The sequence below is a fragment of the Chenopodium album genome, chromosome 12, assembly GCF_948465745.1.
Source record: "Chenopodium album chromosome 12, dcCheAlbu1.1, whole genome shotgun sequence".
NCBI classification, from domain to species: Eukaryota; Viridiplantae; Streptophyta; class Magnoliopsida; order Caryophyllales; family Amaranthaceae; genus Chenopodium; species Chenopodium album.
Window position 1 is genome coordinate 3,590,774 of NC_137845.1, and position 17,355 is coordinate 3,608,128.

The 17,355-nt window shown below is 35.3% G+C and overlaps 2 protein-coding genes and 1 long non-coding RNA gene across 3 annotated transcripts; 1 reads left to right on the plus strand and 2 right to left on the minus strand.

Annotated features, from left to right (window-relative positions):
* Positions 1-3,202: 3,202 nt before the first annotated feature.
* LOC145571648 (uncharacterized) lies at positions 3,203-5,196 on the minus strand. The gene is made up of 3 exons (XM_081630673.1): positions 4,959-5,196; positions 4,459-4,599; positions 3,203-3,506 (listed from the first exon to the last, which is right to left on the minus strand). Exons 1-3 carry the CDS (start codon positions 5,148-5,150, stop codon positions 3,363-3,365), a joined length of 477 nt encoding a protein of 158 aa, XP_081486799.1. The 5' UTR covers positions 5,151-5,196; the 3' UTR covers positions 3,203-3,362.
* A 992-nt stretch (positions 5,197-6,188) lies between these two features.
* LOC145570068 (protein OCTOPUS-like) lies at positions 6,189-8,382 on the plus strand. Its single transcript, XM_081629059.1, has one exon. It carries the CDS (start codon positions 6,393-6,395, stop codon positions 8,232-8,234), a length of 1,842 nt encoding a protein of 613 aa, XP_081485185.1. The 5' UTR covers positions 6,189-6,392; the 3' UTR covers positions 8,235-8,382.
* A 1,281-nt stretch (positions 8,383-9,663) lies between these two features.
* LOC145571649 (uncharacterized) lies at positions 9,664-14,204 on the minus strand. Its single transcript, XR_014096604.1, has 3 exons — positions 13,870-14,204; positions 10,878-11,006; positions 9,664-10,724 (listed from the first exon to the last, which is right to left on the minus strand). It is a non-coding gene; the product is annotated as an uncharacterized LOC145571649 (long non-coding RNA).
* Positions 14,205-17,355: the final 3,151 nt, after the last annotated feature.

Below are 17,355 nucleotides of genomic sequence, written 5' to 3' on the forward strand. Positions count from 1 at the left end.
CATAAGCTGAGAGACTAAACTACAATCAGTCACCAAATTACTCCAATAGAGACATATCAAATTGGCCAAAAAATAGAACTGATTAGTCATAATTCTATACTTTTTCATACTCCAACAGGGTCATATCAAATTGCCCATAAAAAAGAATTCTATAGTTTTTCATACTTATTACATAAAGTGATGCTTAGTCACAATTACAATGAAAATCTTACATAGTGATGAAAATGAAGCTATGACATGAACTCCAAATTATGACATGAATGAATCAGAGAATTATGACATGAACTCCAAATTATGACATGAATGAACTCCAACTTATGACATGAAATTTTAGATACATTTTAGGTTTGGGTATTGCAAATATGCAATCAAATATGACATTAACTTTTGAAAACTAGCCACATTAGTTTAGGATCAATTCATAACAACTCCAACTTATGACATGAACTTTTGGATACAACCTAGGCTTGGGTGATTGCAAATATGCATTCAAACATAAAAGGGATATTCAATCAGACAGCAAAGGGATATGCATTTAAATATGCAACCAAACAGAAAAGGGTAATGCAATCAAATATCCAATCCAAAACTTTTACCACATTATAAATTCACTGCAGGCAGAAAAGGGAATTTTAATCAAATATGCAAAAAAAAAAAAAAAAAAAAGTGGGCAGATTATAAATTGAAAGCAAGATCATAGATTATAGTTACCAAATAACTCCAACATAGACCAATTTCAGTAATTAAACACTGCACAATAAAATAAAAGGAAGATTAAAGTTAAGAAACCGTTACGCTGCACAATCAATTGGAAGGATGAAATTTGCAGTCAAGATCTTTTAAAAATTCAAGGTAAGTAGGATCAAATTTGTCCTCCTCAACGACTACCCCAGATCTGACCCTCTTGGAGCCGAGTTTGGCCTCTTCAGAAGGAAAAATCATCTTGGGTGGAGGGTTGGATATGGTGTAACCGTACAACTCTTCTTCCTTCGGGTTTTGATCTGGTTTTTCACCCACCTCTGAAGTATCATCTTCACTGGAAATTTTCACCCCTTTTCCCCTTAATCTCCTCATCATCTCACAAGAAACCCTTTTCATTTTCTTAGCCTTAGGTTTCGGCCTAGGCAAAGTCTTCATCCAAGCACAATATTCAGCATCACTCATATCATCGACACCATTTTCTTCGTCCTCAATTGATTTAAGGACCGTACCAAGAGCTTCGAAAGATTTTTCAAACAGCACCTTCTTAGCTTCCTCTGATTCGTAAAAGCACTTGGGTGAAGAAGATTTATCCTCCAATGATCGCAAAAGTTTAACCAGGACCTTCGATTCTGGTCGTCTTCACTTTCGAAAATGGCATCGTACATAGGGGTCAGATCTGCCATTTTTAGGGACTCAATTTCAGATCTGAACAAGAACAAGGAAGAACGAGTACTTTATTTGAAGAGTGACAGTGGAAAATTGAAGAGAGAAAAACAAAAAGTGAAGAGTGGGAAACGAAAAGGGTGGAGAAGATGAACGGTGGAAGCAAAACGGTGAGAAGAGGGAGGAAGAAGGAGTTCTGGAATTTTGGGGAAAAGGTTAGAGTTTGATGAATGTAGGATGCATATAGGTTTTGATAATTGAATTCGTTTTGGTTAGGTGTGGGGATGAATTAATTTTGGTGGGAATGATTAAGGTTAATAAGTTGTGTTATAATTTAATTAAATCTGATTACAAAATGTAATTGTATTTAGTGAGAGTAAAGTGAAGGCAGAAATGTAATTTCACTTAAAAAAACTTACCTAAAAAGAAAACTTTTACTTTGTTGCACATAATGTGTGACATCCGTTTTTGGTAATTGTTGCACATAATGCGTAAGGGAGGAAGTAATAGAAAAATAATAACTTTTGCATTATAATGGGTAATTTTAAGTATTTTAATATAACTTTAACCCGTTTTACTCATAATTATATCCACCTATTAATATACCATTAGTATCTCAAATCAAAATAACATCATGTATAAATTAATTAAACAACATGGGTATATGACATCTTCATAAACACATTTGTGGATGACAGGCGCATATGCTCTGTTGTTACAGGTGAAAACGGTTTTGCTTGAGTGCATTATGTGATCTTCCATCAAGTATAATATGCTAGAGTTCGTGTTAGACTACTGTCTTTAACTTCTCCGGCATCTGAGATTTACGGTATTGCGAGTACAAGTGCTCTACAAACTACGATAGGAAATTCTATCAGAGCATGTTGTTTAAAAAAGAAAAGTCGAAAGTTGTGGAGTCGTGCGGTCATAGATCACCGACTTCTGATTATTATGCAATTGACATATCATAGTTAAAAGATGTAGTCGCTGTACAACCTAGTACTAAACTGATTTTGGATGTGAAATTACATGTTCACATTGGAGGTAAATTTGAAGAGACAACCAAAGGTGAGCTAAAATTTGATCCGCAAGGTTCAACCATCGTATGTGTCAAGAAAATCGAAGAGCTAAAATTTAATATACCATTAGTAGTGGAAGTTGAGTGGAGTTGAATACTTTGCTTTTTAGCCTTTTTATGATATCTTAAACTCTAACAAATACTTCGTATCAATGTTTTACAGTAATTAATTTTTTGCTCCAAGTTTCTACGGTTAATTTTGGCTCACTATTTGCTTAATTGTGTATAAGTGTTGTTTTAGGGCCGGATCTGATTTACTGACTGAACTGATCTATTTATGAGAGAAGGAAATCAAAAGCTAAACTGAATTGAATTGAACTGGACTGAAATTAAGCTGAAAAGAACAGATCCTTACTACTAATTTGACAGGATTACTTCTATAACAAATAACATATGAAGTTTGTTTCAAAACAATAACATACAAAGTTAGTTTTCAAGATGTGCAAAACCAAATATGATTATATATGAATTTGGCCGAATTGGTCAAATAAACAATAGAGGCTCATTGGCTTCTTGTAAAGAGACACTCAACAGGTTTGAGTTCATTGATTATTCTCTATATGGTCACGGGAATATACCTATATAAAATAAGACCTTGTTTTGTTTACCTTATTTTTTCTAATTTCGTAAAATAAAAAATAAAAAAATCAAATAAAATAAGGTCTAATAAGTTTAAATATGTGTTAATTAGGTGAAAAAAAAATGCACTCAAATAAGAAACAAAAGTTTCTTGTTGTATCCAACATAGGACAAAATCAATGAAATAATATTTGGTTATCAAGTAGAAGAAACAAAAGAGATCCAATTTACAAAAATACTTTATATTTTACACATTTGCCAATTCAATACTTAACATGACAACTTTATCTTCCAAGAGCCTCCAAATTTTGTTTCCATGAACCAACACACATTGTTCAGATCAAATTTTGCTAGCATGTTTGCTAAATAGAGTATGTCGACCCTCAGCAATAATCTCCCCGGTAGCTTTATTCTTGAGCACGACAGTAGTTCCAAAAACAGACCCCTTCCGTCCCAAAAGCCTTGAGGTAACTTCTAGCTCATCCTACGAAATATACGAGTGTTAGTTGCTACTGAATCATGCTTTGCACTGATTGTCCATTCTATAGGAAATTCTGATGTGCTAAACTCCTAGTAATGTATCTATGTTTACTTTTAAATGCTTTATGTATCTATGTATTTTCTTCATTGTTTTTCAATATACTCGTAATTCATTACTACCAACAGAGGTGGTAATGAATGGTAACATAAATTAAAGAAAATCATCCCCTTAATAAAAGAAAAGGCTTTATAAAGAACACTCATCAAGATTCCAGACAACAAAGACTCGTTACCATCCTTAAAACAATGCCTAACAGAAGTTTGTTCTTCAAACCCATGAACAATGCATATGTTGAACTTTACGAGTGCTAACTTTTGCCTATTTGATTCATATCTGTCTCACAATATGAGTAGTTTATTTCTCATAATCATATCTATCTATTAATATACAACCCAAATCATCGTTAGCATAGAAAGCAGAACATCATGTCATAAATTCATTAAACCAATGCTACAACACCAACAACCACACAACTGATACAAACAAACATTTTACAGATGCAATACCAACCAAATGCAGAAGTTCGATTTGAAAATTCCAGCACCCCCCCCCCCCACCTTAATACAGCCCTTTGAGTTGCTTGATATTCTATAAAACCAGAGCAAATCACGATAAGCAACAACAGCAACGAGCACAAAGAGTCAAAATGACACAAGCCTTATTTATGTGGCACACCCTAAAACTCTTCTTAGGCTAAACTAAATGTCCAAATCAATCTTTGGCTGCCCAATTTAATCCGGCACTGCTCGATTTCACCGGGATTTACCCAAGCCAAAATAGCTCATGTTAACATTCATAATGAAACAAACCATCACAAGTCACTCATACAACAAACCAAAGTATGATCAGCATGATAAACAATAACAAGAAGTTCAAGAATTGAAGTTACACATACATCAACCTTGGCAGTTGACACATAGGAGATAGACATGGTGACAGATACATTCATTGGAAGTCCTTCTCTGTAAATAACCACAGCACCAAGTTCATCAACAAGGTTCGCAATCGCGCCGGATGCTAAATTTCCATTTCTATCCTGCACCATTAACGAATCAAACATGTATTACTTATCAATTGCCACTATATATAACAGACATTTCAAACTTTTTGCTTTCTTTCTTGTTTACAACATATCAATATTGATTTCATAAAATATAAAAACTGAGACTATTTTGATCAATTAAGTTACTCTAGTGTATGGATTACATAGATTTTCTGACAAATCAGGTAATTCAAACAAGAAGTATAAACTTGGGGTTTTTTCAATCAAAACCACTTTAAGATTATAAAAACAACTAGATAAAACCCAGAAAACAAATTGAAATACCCATATAAATGAAATTATCAGTTGAATTGATTTGTACAAGAAAGAAATGGGGTTTTAATGAAACTTACAGTGAGTCTAGGAGGAACCTTGAATGAACAGATGACGAGTTGGGGTTGAACTCGGTCAACACTGATACCGTGTAAGGTGAAATCTTCATAGAAACTGAAATCGAGATTAGGACGATGAGGATGAACATCAAGTTTGGATACCATTTCTGATTCTTCCTTACTCGCTTCAATTGTTCCTTTCGCTTTCTCCATAGTAGCTTTGTACTGGTAACAAAGTAATTTGTAACCACTTAAGTCTTTAACCCATTACTTGTAGCTAACAAGTAACGGATGATTAAAAGATGGTTAAATGGGTTTTATTTAATTAATCTAAACTAGTAGATAGTAAAAATGGGGGTTGTGGTTGTTAGGTATAAGCCGTTCAAGAGCTTCTATTATGTCTTGTGTTTAAGTGGGTCGTGTTTAGAATAAGTCAAGAAACAATTGTGTTGTGTCAGGCTCATGCTGATCTTTCATAAATGAAGCTCATGCATAGTCCGATCCGCATACTGGCGGCCAAGTTGTGTCGTGCTAATGAGCCATCTAATACTAACTTTTTTTTTTAATCAACTTTTCTTTGGATCTAATATATATCTACTACGAGTCTTATACCAATCAATTTTCAAGTCGGTTCAATTTCAAGTTTGATAAAAACTCGAGTCAAATTAATTATTTAATTCTAACAATCAGTGTTCTAAATAGCTCAAATCTCAATAATCAAATCAACTTTTATTTGGGTCTAATATATATTTGATACGAGTCTTATACCAATTAATCTTCAAGTCAGTTCAATTTCAAATTTAATAAAAGCTCGAGTCAAATTAACCATTTAATCCTAATAATCGTGTTCTGAATATCTCAAATCTCATTATTCAAATCAATATCAGACAACACAAATCAATTGTCATAAAACAATAGTGTGCTATGATTAGTAGATTTAGTACACATTATTAAGATCACACTTTCGTAGAATTGTCCTCATTACACTCATTAGTGCCTAAAAACCATTCGTGCATATGATCATTTGATGATGCTAATCTAGACCACCCTACACCCTAGAAACCCAATATAAAGTACAACAACAAATAACATTAATATTTGTATTTCCCACTACATTTAACAAATGTTTTTTTTTCTAATTTTTATTTTTTTAAAGTGCAAATAAATAAACAAATAATAAATCCCTACAGACAGCACGAGATAGTCAGAAATTCCACAGAAAAACAAGACACACACAAAGAAACGACTAGAGCAAAAATAATCTCAAAAAACCCAAAAAATCAAAATTTAAAATTAAAATTAAAAATAAAAAAAAAAACCCAAAAATTTACGAATCCAATGAAACCAAAACCTCTAACCAAGTGAAAGCTGTAACTTAGATTTCCCCTTTCTCAAAGCAAAGAACACCATTTTCTCTCTCCTCAAAAATGGCGTAAACTTCTTCTACCTTCAACAATGGCGCAACCACCGCCAAACCCTAAACCTCGCCGCCTTACTCCATGCCATCGTCACCCTAATCTTCCTACTACTACTGGTCTTTGTGCGCCATGTCTTCGGGAGCGACTCTCTCTCCTCAACCCATCTTCTTCTTGCAGTGGTGAAGCTTCAACTTCTTCTGCTGCTTCCGCCGGAGTTTTGCCGGAGTTACGGCGTTGCAAGACTTTCTCGGCGAAGAACTGTGATGTTGTCGTCGGAATGGAGCCTCGCCGGAGATCTTGCGATGTTCGTGGTCGGAAATCTTTGTCGTCTTTGTTTGATATTGATGATGATAACGATGAAGAGGACGACGTCGTTTCAGTTCAATCGAGGAATTTAGGGTTTTTGAGTAAAGGTACTTGCCTTGTTCCCGAGGAAGAAGAGATTGAAGTAGTTGAAGGTGAAATACAAGTAGAAGCTAAACCTAGGGTTTCTAATTTTAGAAATGTAGAAGATGAATTTGAGGAAGCTAATAGGACTATGAAAGAGTTTATAGATCTTGAATTGCAAGCTAAAAATAGTAGTAATAAGAAGGATTTTAAGGAAATTGCTGGAAGTTTCTGGATTGCTGCTTCTGTTTTCAGTAAGAAGTTTCGAAAATGGGGGAAGAAGCAGAAGAGAGAGAATAGTGATTGTAATGGAAGAACAAGCAACAATGGTGGTGTTGGTTTGGGGGAGATGAAGCTTGAGAATTTGAGAGGGAGGAGGTTGAGGGATACTCAATCAGAGGTTGGTGATTATGGGTTCGGAAGGCGGTCTTGCGATACCGATCCTCGAGGCTCGATTGATTTAGGCAGAGCTTCGATTGATTGTGGTGGGTTTGGGAGGAGGTCTTGTGATACAGACCCTAGGTTTTCAATTGATTTAGGGAGGGCATCGGTTGATTGTGGTAGAATGTCGATTGATGAAGTTGGGAGGAGTGAGTTTGATGCTCCGAGGGCGTCTTGGGATGGGTATATGCTAGGTGGGAGAGCGGCATTGTCTCGTGGTAATGCGAATGGAAATGCCCCTATGGTTTCGGTTATTGAGAATGCTATGGCTACAGTTTATGGGTTTGATAATCGAGTATTGAATGAAGGGAAGACGAAGGTGGAGAGTGGGAGTGATAGGGAGAGGTGGAGGAATGGGTTTGATCGATCTGCGAGCTCAGTAAGGAGGGATATGGGGGTGATTGAGGATGTTGAAGCTAAGGGAATATCGAATGCCAGGGTTTCACCTGCTGCTATTGGGATCTTTAATGGGACTAAGTTGCTTATAACTGAGAAAGAGTTGAATGAATGGAGGTTGAATTCGAGTTCTTTAAGAGATGATAATAGCTCAGAGAGCTTTGAGACGGCGTCTAAAGACCTTGCATCTGTCTCTAGCAGCAGTAATGGGAAGGGGTTCAAGAAGTGCCGCCAATGGAGCAAGTTGTGGAGTATTTGGGGCTTGCTAAATCGAAAAAAAGGTGATAAATTTGGGAACGAAGAAGGTGATAGAGAACATTCAGAGAGTCCTGATGCTGATTCTGCAGACATCAGTGGAAGGAAACTTACACGAAGCCATAGCACATCGAGCTCTAGAGGCTCTTCCACGATAGTTGGTTCAGTTGGTGGAGTAGCAAGTAGGAACGAATCAAAGGCCATTGTTAGGAGTAGGCAGGAACCTGTTGTTTTACAGAGGAATCGAAGCGCTAGGTACACTAACTCACCTAATCACCCCCTCGATAATGGCTTGTTACGATTTTATTTGACGCCATTGAGGAGCCGTAGGAGAAATAGGTTAGGAAAAAGTAGATTGAAGAACTCAAAATCTTTGGCTAGAAGTGTATTAAGGTTGTAATACTGATTACTGAAACAATAGAACAGTATATGTTGATATGAGTTTTCAGTTTCAGGGCATTCTGTAAAGACACTTGTAATCTTGTTTCATGTTTCTTCTACTATAAAACTTATTAGTAATTTTACCTTTTAGAACACTGATGCATTTTCAAATAAACGATCATGATCTCAATTATGCTTACAATTGTTCTTATGTGATTATATGCTTTGCTTTTGTGTGATATTATCTTTTAGTGTAATGATGTTTGGCGAGTTCAAACGAAGTAATTGTAACATGCATTGTGTTATGTGGGTTTTTTCATATTTTTGGGGCTGAGGTTTGCAAATACAGTTTATTAAGTGAGGTTTCTTTTACTCAGGCAGGCTATTGAGTACTGAACTACTGACTACATCTTTCTTGGTATGTAAGTGATTGTGGATGACATTCTTGGTGATTTGGTCTATCAGTTTAACTAGCAAAAAAAATATTTTTTCAGAGGCTACTCTTTTTTATTACTGTCTCATTCTCACTAAGATCGCTCTATTTGACCCAAAAAAACTCGCACAAAAAAAGGTTAAATGGGCAAATCTAATGGGATGGGAGTATGAGGTTGTGATTTTGTGAAGTGAGATGATGCAGCAGATGACAGGAGGAGTGCAATTTCGTGGCATATGACATGGGTAAATCCAAGTTTTTCATTGAGTCCGAGAAAAACAAAACAAGTGTTCACTTAGTTTAATAAACAGTCAAATACAAAAATGTCTGTTTCCCCTATTTAGTTTTAACCATCCGTCTATGGAAAGATGGTTGTAACATTTGTGATATGCGAGCTAAAAATTTTCGAACCTCACGTTGCTCTTGGGTTATTTCCGGAACCCTTGATCCGTCACATCCTGTTCAAAGCTGAAAAACCTCTAAATCCAAAACAGTTGCAAAGTAGCAAATTTTTTGGCACGGAAGTGATACTAGTTTGAGCATTAACATAGCAAGTATAGCACTAGATTCACTTCATCTTTCACTGTACAATGCGAAATAATTTCTTAGTACTACCTATGTCCGGATTTACTGATCACATTTTAGGTCATGTACACTATCATGGGGTGTTTGTTATAAAAACATTGAAAATGAAATGATGAGGAAGCAAAGAAGAGGGGGGGAAGGAATAATCTAACTACTTTTTCATTTGTTTGGTTTAACCATGAACATGAAATACTTAAAACTAACTCCCTCTCTTTTTGTTAAAGGAAGCCAGGAAGGTAAGGATAATTATTACCTTAAGTTTTAGAAAAATAATACTACATAATTAGGTGGAAACTATTACACGAACCATATAACCAAACATGATCTCAATGTTACTATTACTTCCACACAAGAGGAGTTTTCCTTTAAAAGGAGGGAGGGGGGGGGGGGGTTGTGGGGGTGAGACCAGGTGGTAGACGATAAATTTGCAGGAGAACAAGGATGTTTCTATTACCTTCTCATCTAAAGCACAAAATGAGCAGAAAAAAATAGTGTCACAAAACTGTGCAGCTTGACTTTCCTAGATACACACAGCTTTCTCAACATTGAGACGAGTTTGCCGCAAGAAAATCCCCGTTAGGGTGTATAATCACAAAGTTCAGGCCTAAATTTTGCTATTCCTAGTTTTGCTATTTTTGCACTGTAATGTGCAACCATTACAGGCAAAAACCCAAAAAAGGGGGAATCCTCTAAAGTCTGAACCAAAAGGAAACCTGTAAAGAGTTGTTCAGTAAGACTCTGGATCCGGTGTGTCATCTTCTCCCAGTCAAGTAGTGGGACTTGGCAAGTTTTGTACTATCATCACTATTGGGTCGCGGTCTTTTCTGAGAGCTCTTGGTATTTGAGGCTTCCTCCACCTCGTCATCATCACTATCAAGCACTATATATCCCAACCGAGTTATTATGCTAATGCGCTTAGGAACATATACATTCAGATAATAACTGACAATATCTTTCCTGGTCTTAGATGGGAAGGATGATTCAGCTGGCTGCAGAAAACTCTTACCCTGTGACAACGGATTTGCACAGACAAGGCTATCGAACTTCTTTTTCTGTTTTGATGTCCAGGACTTGCCAACATCTTCACCCATCTCGTCAAACTTCCAACTCTTAAATGCAGGGCCCAGGTCAGATTGCAACCTTGCTCTTGCTTCCGAAATATGTTGTTTTGCACACTGTGAAGAACCAGGAGAAGAGCAAGAGCAGGAATCAGGCCTTCCCTTTCCTATTTTACCTCTGGAATCTGTACTATCATTTTGAAAGGCCCAGATTCTGGTACCTAACCACCTTGAAGTATCTAAATTACCATTTTCATACGTATGATTAGATGCACTCGTCCATTCTGGAACATCAGCTTGAAATCGAGGACCAACAGGTATTATTAGTGCAGGCAGGCAATCATTAATATAATCTAACCAGTCTGCTGACTTCTGAGGTGATTGCAGATTTCTTTTCTTTGGCTTGTGCATGGCGAATGTATCAAACTGCAGCCTAGTTATATTTAAACATTGATACCCAGATGATTAATATTAAGTAAGTTGGAGTAACTTGTTGGTTCCCAATATTCACAATAATCAAGATGTCTGTACATGTGCATGTTGTCAAATCAAATGGAAAATCTTGTTGAGTTCAACTAAAAAGTACCAGATTCAATTTTGTAATGCTGGAGAATGTTTCTGATTCCACACAATATACTGCTCAAGCCTTCAGCTGTAGACCAAATTAACCAGTCCTTAACTCCTTAGAATCAGCTGATCCAACCAGGCCAATAACCTACTTATGAAAAAGAAGAATAGATTTAGCACATTAAACAAAAAGTGAGCAAATAGTAGCTAAATCAACAAAGTAGTCAAACTTCATAAGCGACTACATTAAAACCACCAGCAAACAAGAATCCAATTATGCAAGGGTCGGATGTAGTAAAATATACAGCTTACCCCTGCAGAAGCAGAGAAATTTTTTGTTTCCATATACCCTTCGTCCAGGAGAGACCATTCTGGTATACCATTTTAATTTGACTTCCTGTAATTCACCTAAAAACCTTTCTCTAAACTTATCAGAACTTACTTGAAATTATTAGTGAATTGAACTAGGGAAGCCCTCATCAGATATAATTGTGCTTATTGGAGCCTTTTTGAACTAGTCTCCCCTGAAACTTTTTATTTTTAAGGTGAAATGAGCGCAGCTGTTCTGTTATCGAGTACAATTGATGAGCTAGCTGATGAGGAAATCATCCTACACACTTTAATGCAACAAGGGGAGCAAGGACCCAAAGAGCCCCTTTTCACACAATACTACTCAGACAGCCATGAATTAGAGGTACACCACTTTAACCAGCTCTATCACCACTTGGTTCCCATAGAGAAAGGACAGAACAGCATATTTGCTGTTTCAAGTAACATCGCAGGAACTATATATTCTCACTCTCACATTATTTTATCAGCAATGCATTGAAGTAAAGAAAAAATTCATCCAAGTATATTCTAAAGAAACAAGATCAACTATCCCAGCTAAGAACATATAGCTATTTGTCACAACCCACTAAGACAAAATACAGAACCAGTACCACAATACTATTTTACCACTCCAATCGCATTACATGTATCCCTAGTGTATACTAATAGATCCACCACCAGACCAAAGTACGCAACAAGTTGAACCAATTTCCCATCCTTAAACTATTTCATAAACTATTCCTTATGTGTTTCTTGTAGATTTATGTGACTACACTTCTTCCCATTATTGGGGGGAAAAAAAATAATAATAATAATAGTAATACATGCATACAAGTATGTTTTGTGTGCATTTAGCAAGACGTCATGGCAATTTGCTAGAAATTACAAGTTACCTTTACATATTTATGAGATTCCAAAAGTACATTATCTAACAAGTTAATTGAAGATTTTACTTCCATCTACATGAGATGTCAAGGTTATACTCCATTTATATTCTTACTATATATGATTTTTTTTGCACTTACCAACACAAAATCATGTTAACCAATATGAAAACTTTCACATTTGAAAACAAAGCTAAATAAGAAAACAGAAAATGATTTTCTTAAAAAGGAGCCAACAAGATTCGCCACATCGTTCTAACATAAAACATGGTGAATTTTGCATAAACATCAACAATTTTTTCTGTACGATTGCACTTCATACCTGCGTAAAACAGCTTTTCCACAATAACTCCCTTCAACAATTGATACTTGTCTACTAAATGACTTCATTTGTGAATAAATACCACATCAAAAACTATCTTGAACACACTTAGCAAGGTTCATCTATGAACATGACGTGAACACAATTACTCAAGGCTGCAAGTGGGGTATGGTAATGACGTTGTCGAGTGCAATCTATTTTGATCAACATCTTGCATATATACACTAGCATTAGAGTAGATTAATCTTGTATAAAGGCCGCATGTCATCTACAATTTCATGTAACATAGAATCCTCCTCTTCTGATTAATCTCAACTTAACATTTTGTGTATGATAAAAAGTTATGCAGTAGCCTGTACTACCTCCCCGGCTCCCTCAACTAGCAAACATGGTACATAGAGGGGAAAAAAATAGGAAAAGAGCACTATATACAAAGAACATAAACGATTACACGTCTAAACATGTAGAGAAAGACAAGAGCATAGAACCAGCCAAACCTATTCTATTTAACGATATTTGTGACATTTATAATACCCCTTCCTTGGGCAATTCCAAAAAAGAAACATATTTATTTTATCAGAACTTCTCATCATAGATGATGAAATGGTCATAAACAAGTTCTCTTATTCTTATGAAGTTGAAGCAACTAATAGCAATGCTATACATTTATTCGATTCAAAACCCAATTAGAACCACGAAAAAAAAAAATATGAATGCATACATAGCAATAGTATTTATACTTATCGCCAATTTGTTAGCCACATTCTACCAGTAAATCCAAGTCCACCACATCATTTAGATGGGTTGTTGACAACAAATTTCGGAAGCTATGCGAATTTTCCGAATTAACAACTCTTCCCTAGCATGCTAATAATTGGAATAGGACCATCACACATATGAACTACATTGCTAACTTTCTTTACCTTTTATTTCTTGAACTACCCAATAACAATTCTTAGACATTTGAACAGTCTAAAAATGAACTTAATGAAACATTTACTTTTCACTAAATTTCTACAGCTACCCAATAACAATTCTCGAGGGTTTTAGGACCCGAAAATGAACTAATTGATAAATACTACGGAATAGTTTTCATTTCACTTTGAGGCATAAATGCTGGCAAATTTGGTTCACATTACTAATTGAAAAAACTAAAAAAAAAAAAAAAAAAAAAAAAAATCGAAGAGAAAAATATTTGAAAAAAAAAAAACAAAAAAAAGTAAATCTAAGAAATAGCATCCCGCTTCCGACGAAGCCGCAATCAATTGAATTGAAGCCTCCCAAGATTTTCACACCGTCAGAACCCCAAAAAAAAAAATCCCAAATCAGATAAAACGATTTAAATTAGTACAATAAACTAATCTTTCTGGGTTAAAGCTAGGCTACCCATTAATGCTTTTAAAATGGAAAAAAAAAATCAAAAACCCAGTTCAAATTCGTAGAGAAAATAAAGAAAAAAACCCATGAAAACAAACCTTGCTTTCTTCCTCACTAAAACGGAGCTCCAATTTCCGTCGGATTTGCCTCACTGAATCGAACAAAGATGGAAGAAAGAGAAAATTTTTTGATTGAAAAGGAAAAGAAGGAGGTGTTGCGGCGGAGATGACGGTGGTAGCGGCGGCGGAGGAGGTGGTGGTGGTGGCGGCGGTGGCGGCCTAAGATGGTTGGGGAGGGTAAAGGTAGGAGAAAGAACTCATTCTTCCCTTTGTTTTTTTTTTTCAAAATTGTCTTTTTTTTTCTTTTTTACTTTTAATGTTTCTCAACCATTTGTTGTGTTTATTTTTAGTTTGTCTTGTGATACTTAAATTTTCACGTTTGTCAATGCATTTATTTATAGTACTCGTAATGTATTCCATGTATAATACTCTATATGTCGCTTTTTTTATGTTACAGTTTGACTTTTATGATCTCCGATGCACAACTTTAACCACGTATATAATACTGAGGTAAAAATGTAACCATAGAAGAGATTTGGAGATAGTATAATATAACTGCGGTCAATACGATATGCTATGTGTGGAAAATTTGCACTTCAAAAGCGATTGTACCTTGTACTCTCTTTATTTCAAAATAAGTTCTCCTGACTTTTCTACAAATTAAGGCTAGGTTCAAATCACCTAATTTATACAAAAATCTGATCTAATTTATTGAATTATGTGGTATTTTAATTTGACCAGATTTTGACTTTATTTGTGCACTGATAGAGAATATCTATAGAATATCCTTATCTTAGGTTTGGGATCAATTTTGTATAAGAATACTTTTATGATATTTTATTAGTTACCTAATATGATCATGACAGCAAAATTCAAGTTTATCTATGAGATAAACATGAATATATATCTTCTCTCACAATATATTGTTTTACTTTTATTTTCCATAAATAATAAAAGTAAAAAAGTAAAGTAGCACATAAATATATGCATAAAGTTGTGAGAAGAAATTAATTTGGAATGTTAATCTCAACAACCTATCTTGTATGTGGCTAGCCATACCGTGTGGCCACTTATAAAGAACAAAGTTACCAATGTAACACTGACTAGGTAACCCCTATAATACTGACTGAATAACCCCTATAACACTAATCGAGTAACCCAATAAAATTGACGAAGTAACCCCTTTAACACCGATCAAATAACCCCCTATTACACTACGAAGTAACCCCTACCACACGGTGTGACCAACCATATATAAGACTTTGTGTAATCCCATATATTAATTGGGGTTCCCTCGATTATGCCTCCTATTATGACCTTATATCCCTACCTTATAAAAAGTTCAAAAGAACTCTTATGAATAGTCTGATGCCTTTTTTACCCCTAAAAATGTTTATTTCCCTACCTTATAAAAAGTTCAAAAGAACTCTTATGAATAGTGTGATGCCTTTTTTACCCCTAAAAATGTTTATTTACTAATATACCCATTTATGTCATATTAACTTATTAAGTGTGTTTATGAATTTTATGATTCATATACTTGTTCCTCTCTCTTTAGTCTTCCTTCCCTTCCAACTTTCAACCTTTTCCTCCCTGTTAAACGCTTAAACCCCCTTTTTCTCTCTCCTTTCTCCTTTACTTCCCTACTCTCGTTCTCTCCTCCATTGAAGCGAACGAGTCCTCCATTAAAGCGCCTGCTGATGGATAAAATCCACTTTGTTACTATTTTCTTAAACTAAAAAAAAAAAAAAAAAAATTCACGCACACGAACCCATCGAAATCACTCCCTCTGCGTTCTACTTACCTCATCACCTAATTAGACATTTTCTTTTGAAACTTTCTCCGTTAACTTTTAGTTGCAACATTTTAACTTTCATGCTTGTCAATGCATAATTTTGATCTTCCGTATCTCTGATTATAGACGTGTAAATAATCTAAAGATTAAATATTTAAAACATATATATAGAGATGAATCTAATAAGATCCCACATAACTATTTTGCCCAACAAAAAAAAGTCAATAAAAATAAAGATCGGTCATTAAAATGTGAATAGTGTATATATATTTTTAAGTGTTGCAACTAAAAGTGACGGAGGATATATATTATACCTCACAACAAAACCCATATTACAACACAAAAAAGCTTCCAACTAAAATATGAATAGTGTATATATATTTTTAAGTGTTACATTTCCGTATCTATGTAAGGCTATGATTGTCAACGATTTATTTCTTAGTATATGCGTTCATAAGCCTAGCCAATAAGTTTTGGGTGTTATGACAAGGTATTACAACTCGATCATTTAAACTAATTATGTCGCACACGTTGCGCGTGTAGGCTCCCCTAGTATATTGATAAATGGAAATCACTTTGATCAAGGAATTTTATATTATCTGACATGGTATCATAGTTTAGGTTAGATCTTGGGATTGTTTAGATCTAAAAATTACCATTGAAAACTAAACCCACCAACGGGATTAACAAACGATTACACAAAAACACATTTTTTTTGCTTCCTGCGATTTAATTATGGAGTATGATGGTTAACTAGCACCGACAACCTTTCTTGTACTTTGACTTCCCACCACACTTAGGAGATTCGTGCACCACCTCTACCTCTTAGTTCTCCACTTAATACACCACACCTTGCTCACTCATAGTCCTCCTTCATTAATCTAATTTGTGAGTGAATTGCAATTTTGCATAGCGTATCCTATGACAAATTGTGTGTATACAAAAAAAAAGACGTAAAAATGACGTTAAAATATATTTTTCCCTTTACTTTTTTCGTGTTTTCCATAAATTTATTAAAAATTTAGTCTTAGATGAACCAGACCCATGAGACAGCCCACCCTTTTGTTAGTCTTCTTTTTCTCGATGTTGTTGAAATAATATTCCTCACCAACACCACCACCACCACCAGCAAAGTCGCCCTCTACCACCTTAGTTGTCGTCTTGCTCCAGGCTCCCAACGAAGGTTTTCTTTGGTTGGACTTGGAGCCTTGTTTAACTACGTACATTACAACTTAGAGGCATGTGTTAGACTTTATGCAGTAAGTAGCAACAATTTTTTGACTTTTTTTTAAAAAATTATTTTTAATTTTATCGTAAGTAGGGTTGTTCATTGGTCCAAAACCGGACCGGGCCGACCCGGATCGGACCGAAGACCGAAAATTAGAATTTAAGAACCAAAGACCGGACCGATTAAGCTAGGACCGAACCCGGACCGGACGGAAAGAATCGGTCCAAATTATGGACCGGACTACTTTGCGCCGATTTAAGAATTTTTTTAAAAAGAATACTAGGGGATTGAGTTGAGGTGATAGATAAGAAAAATCCTTCAAATGAATCCACCCCTTGAAGTTTAATCACTAAAATTAAGAGATATGAGGTATGAAACATTCCATGAAAGTTGGTTCATTTTGCTCAGCATTTCATCATACAAAGTATTAAAAGAAAACTTAATTTCAAAGCCATCATAAGCTTATAACTTTGATACTTTGACCCAAGGCCTCATTTGAAAT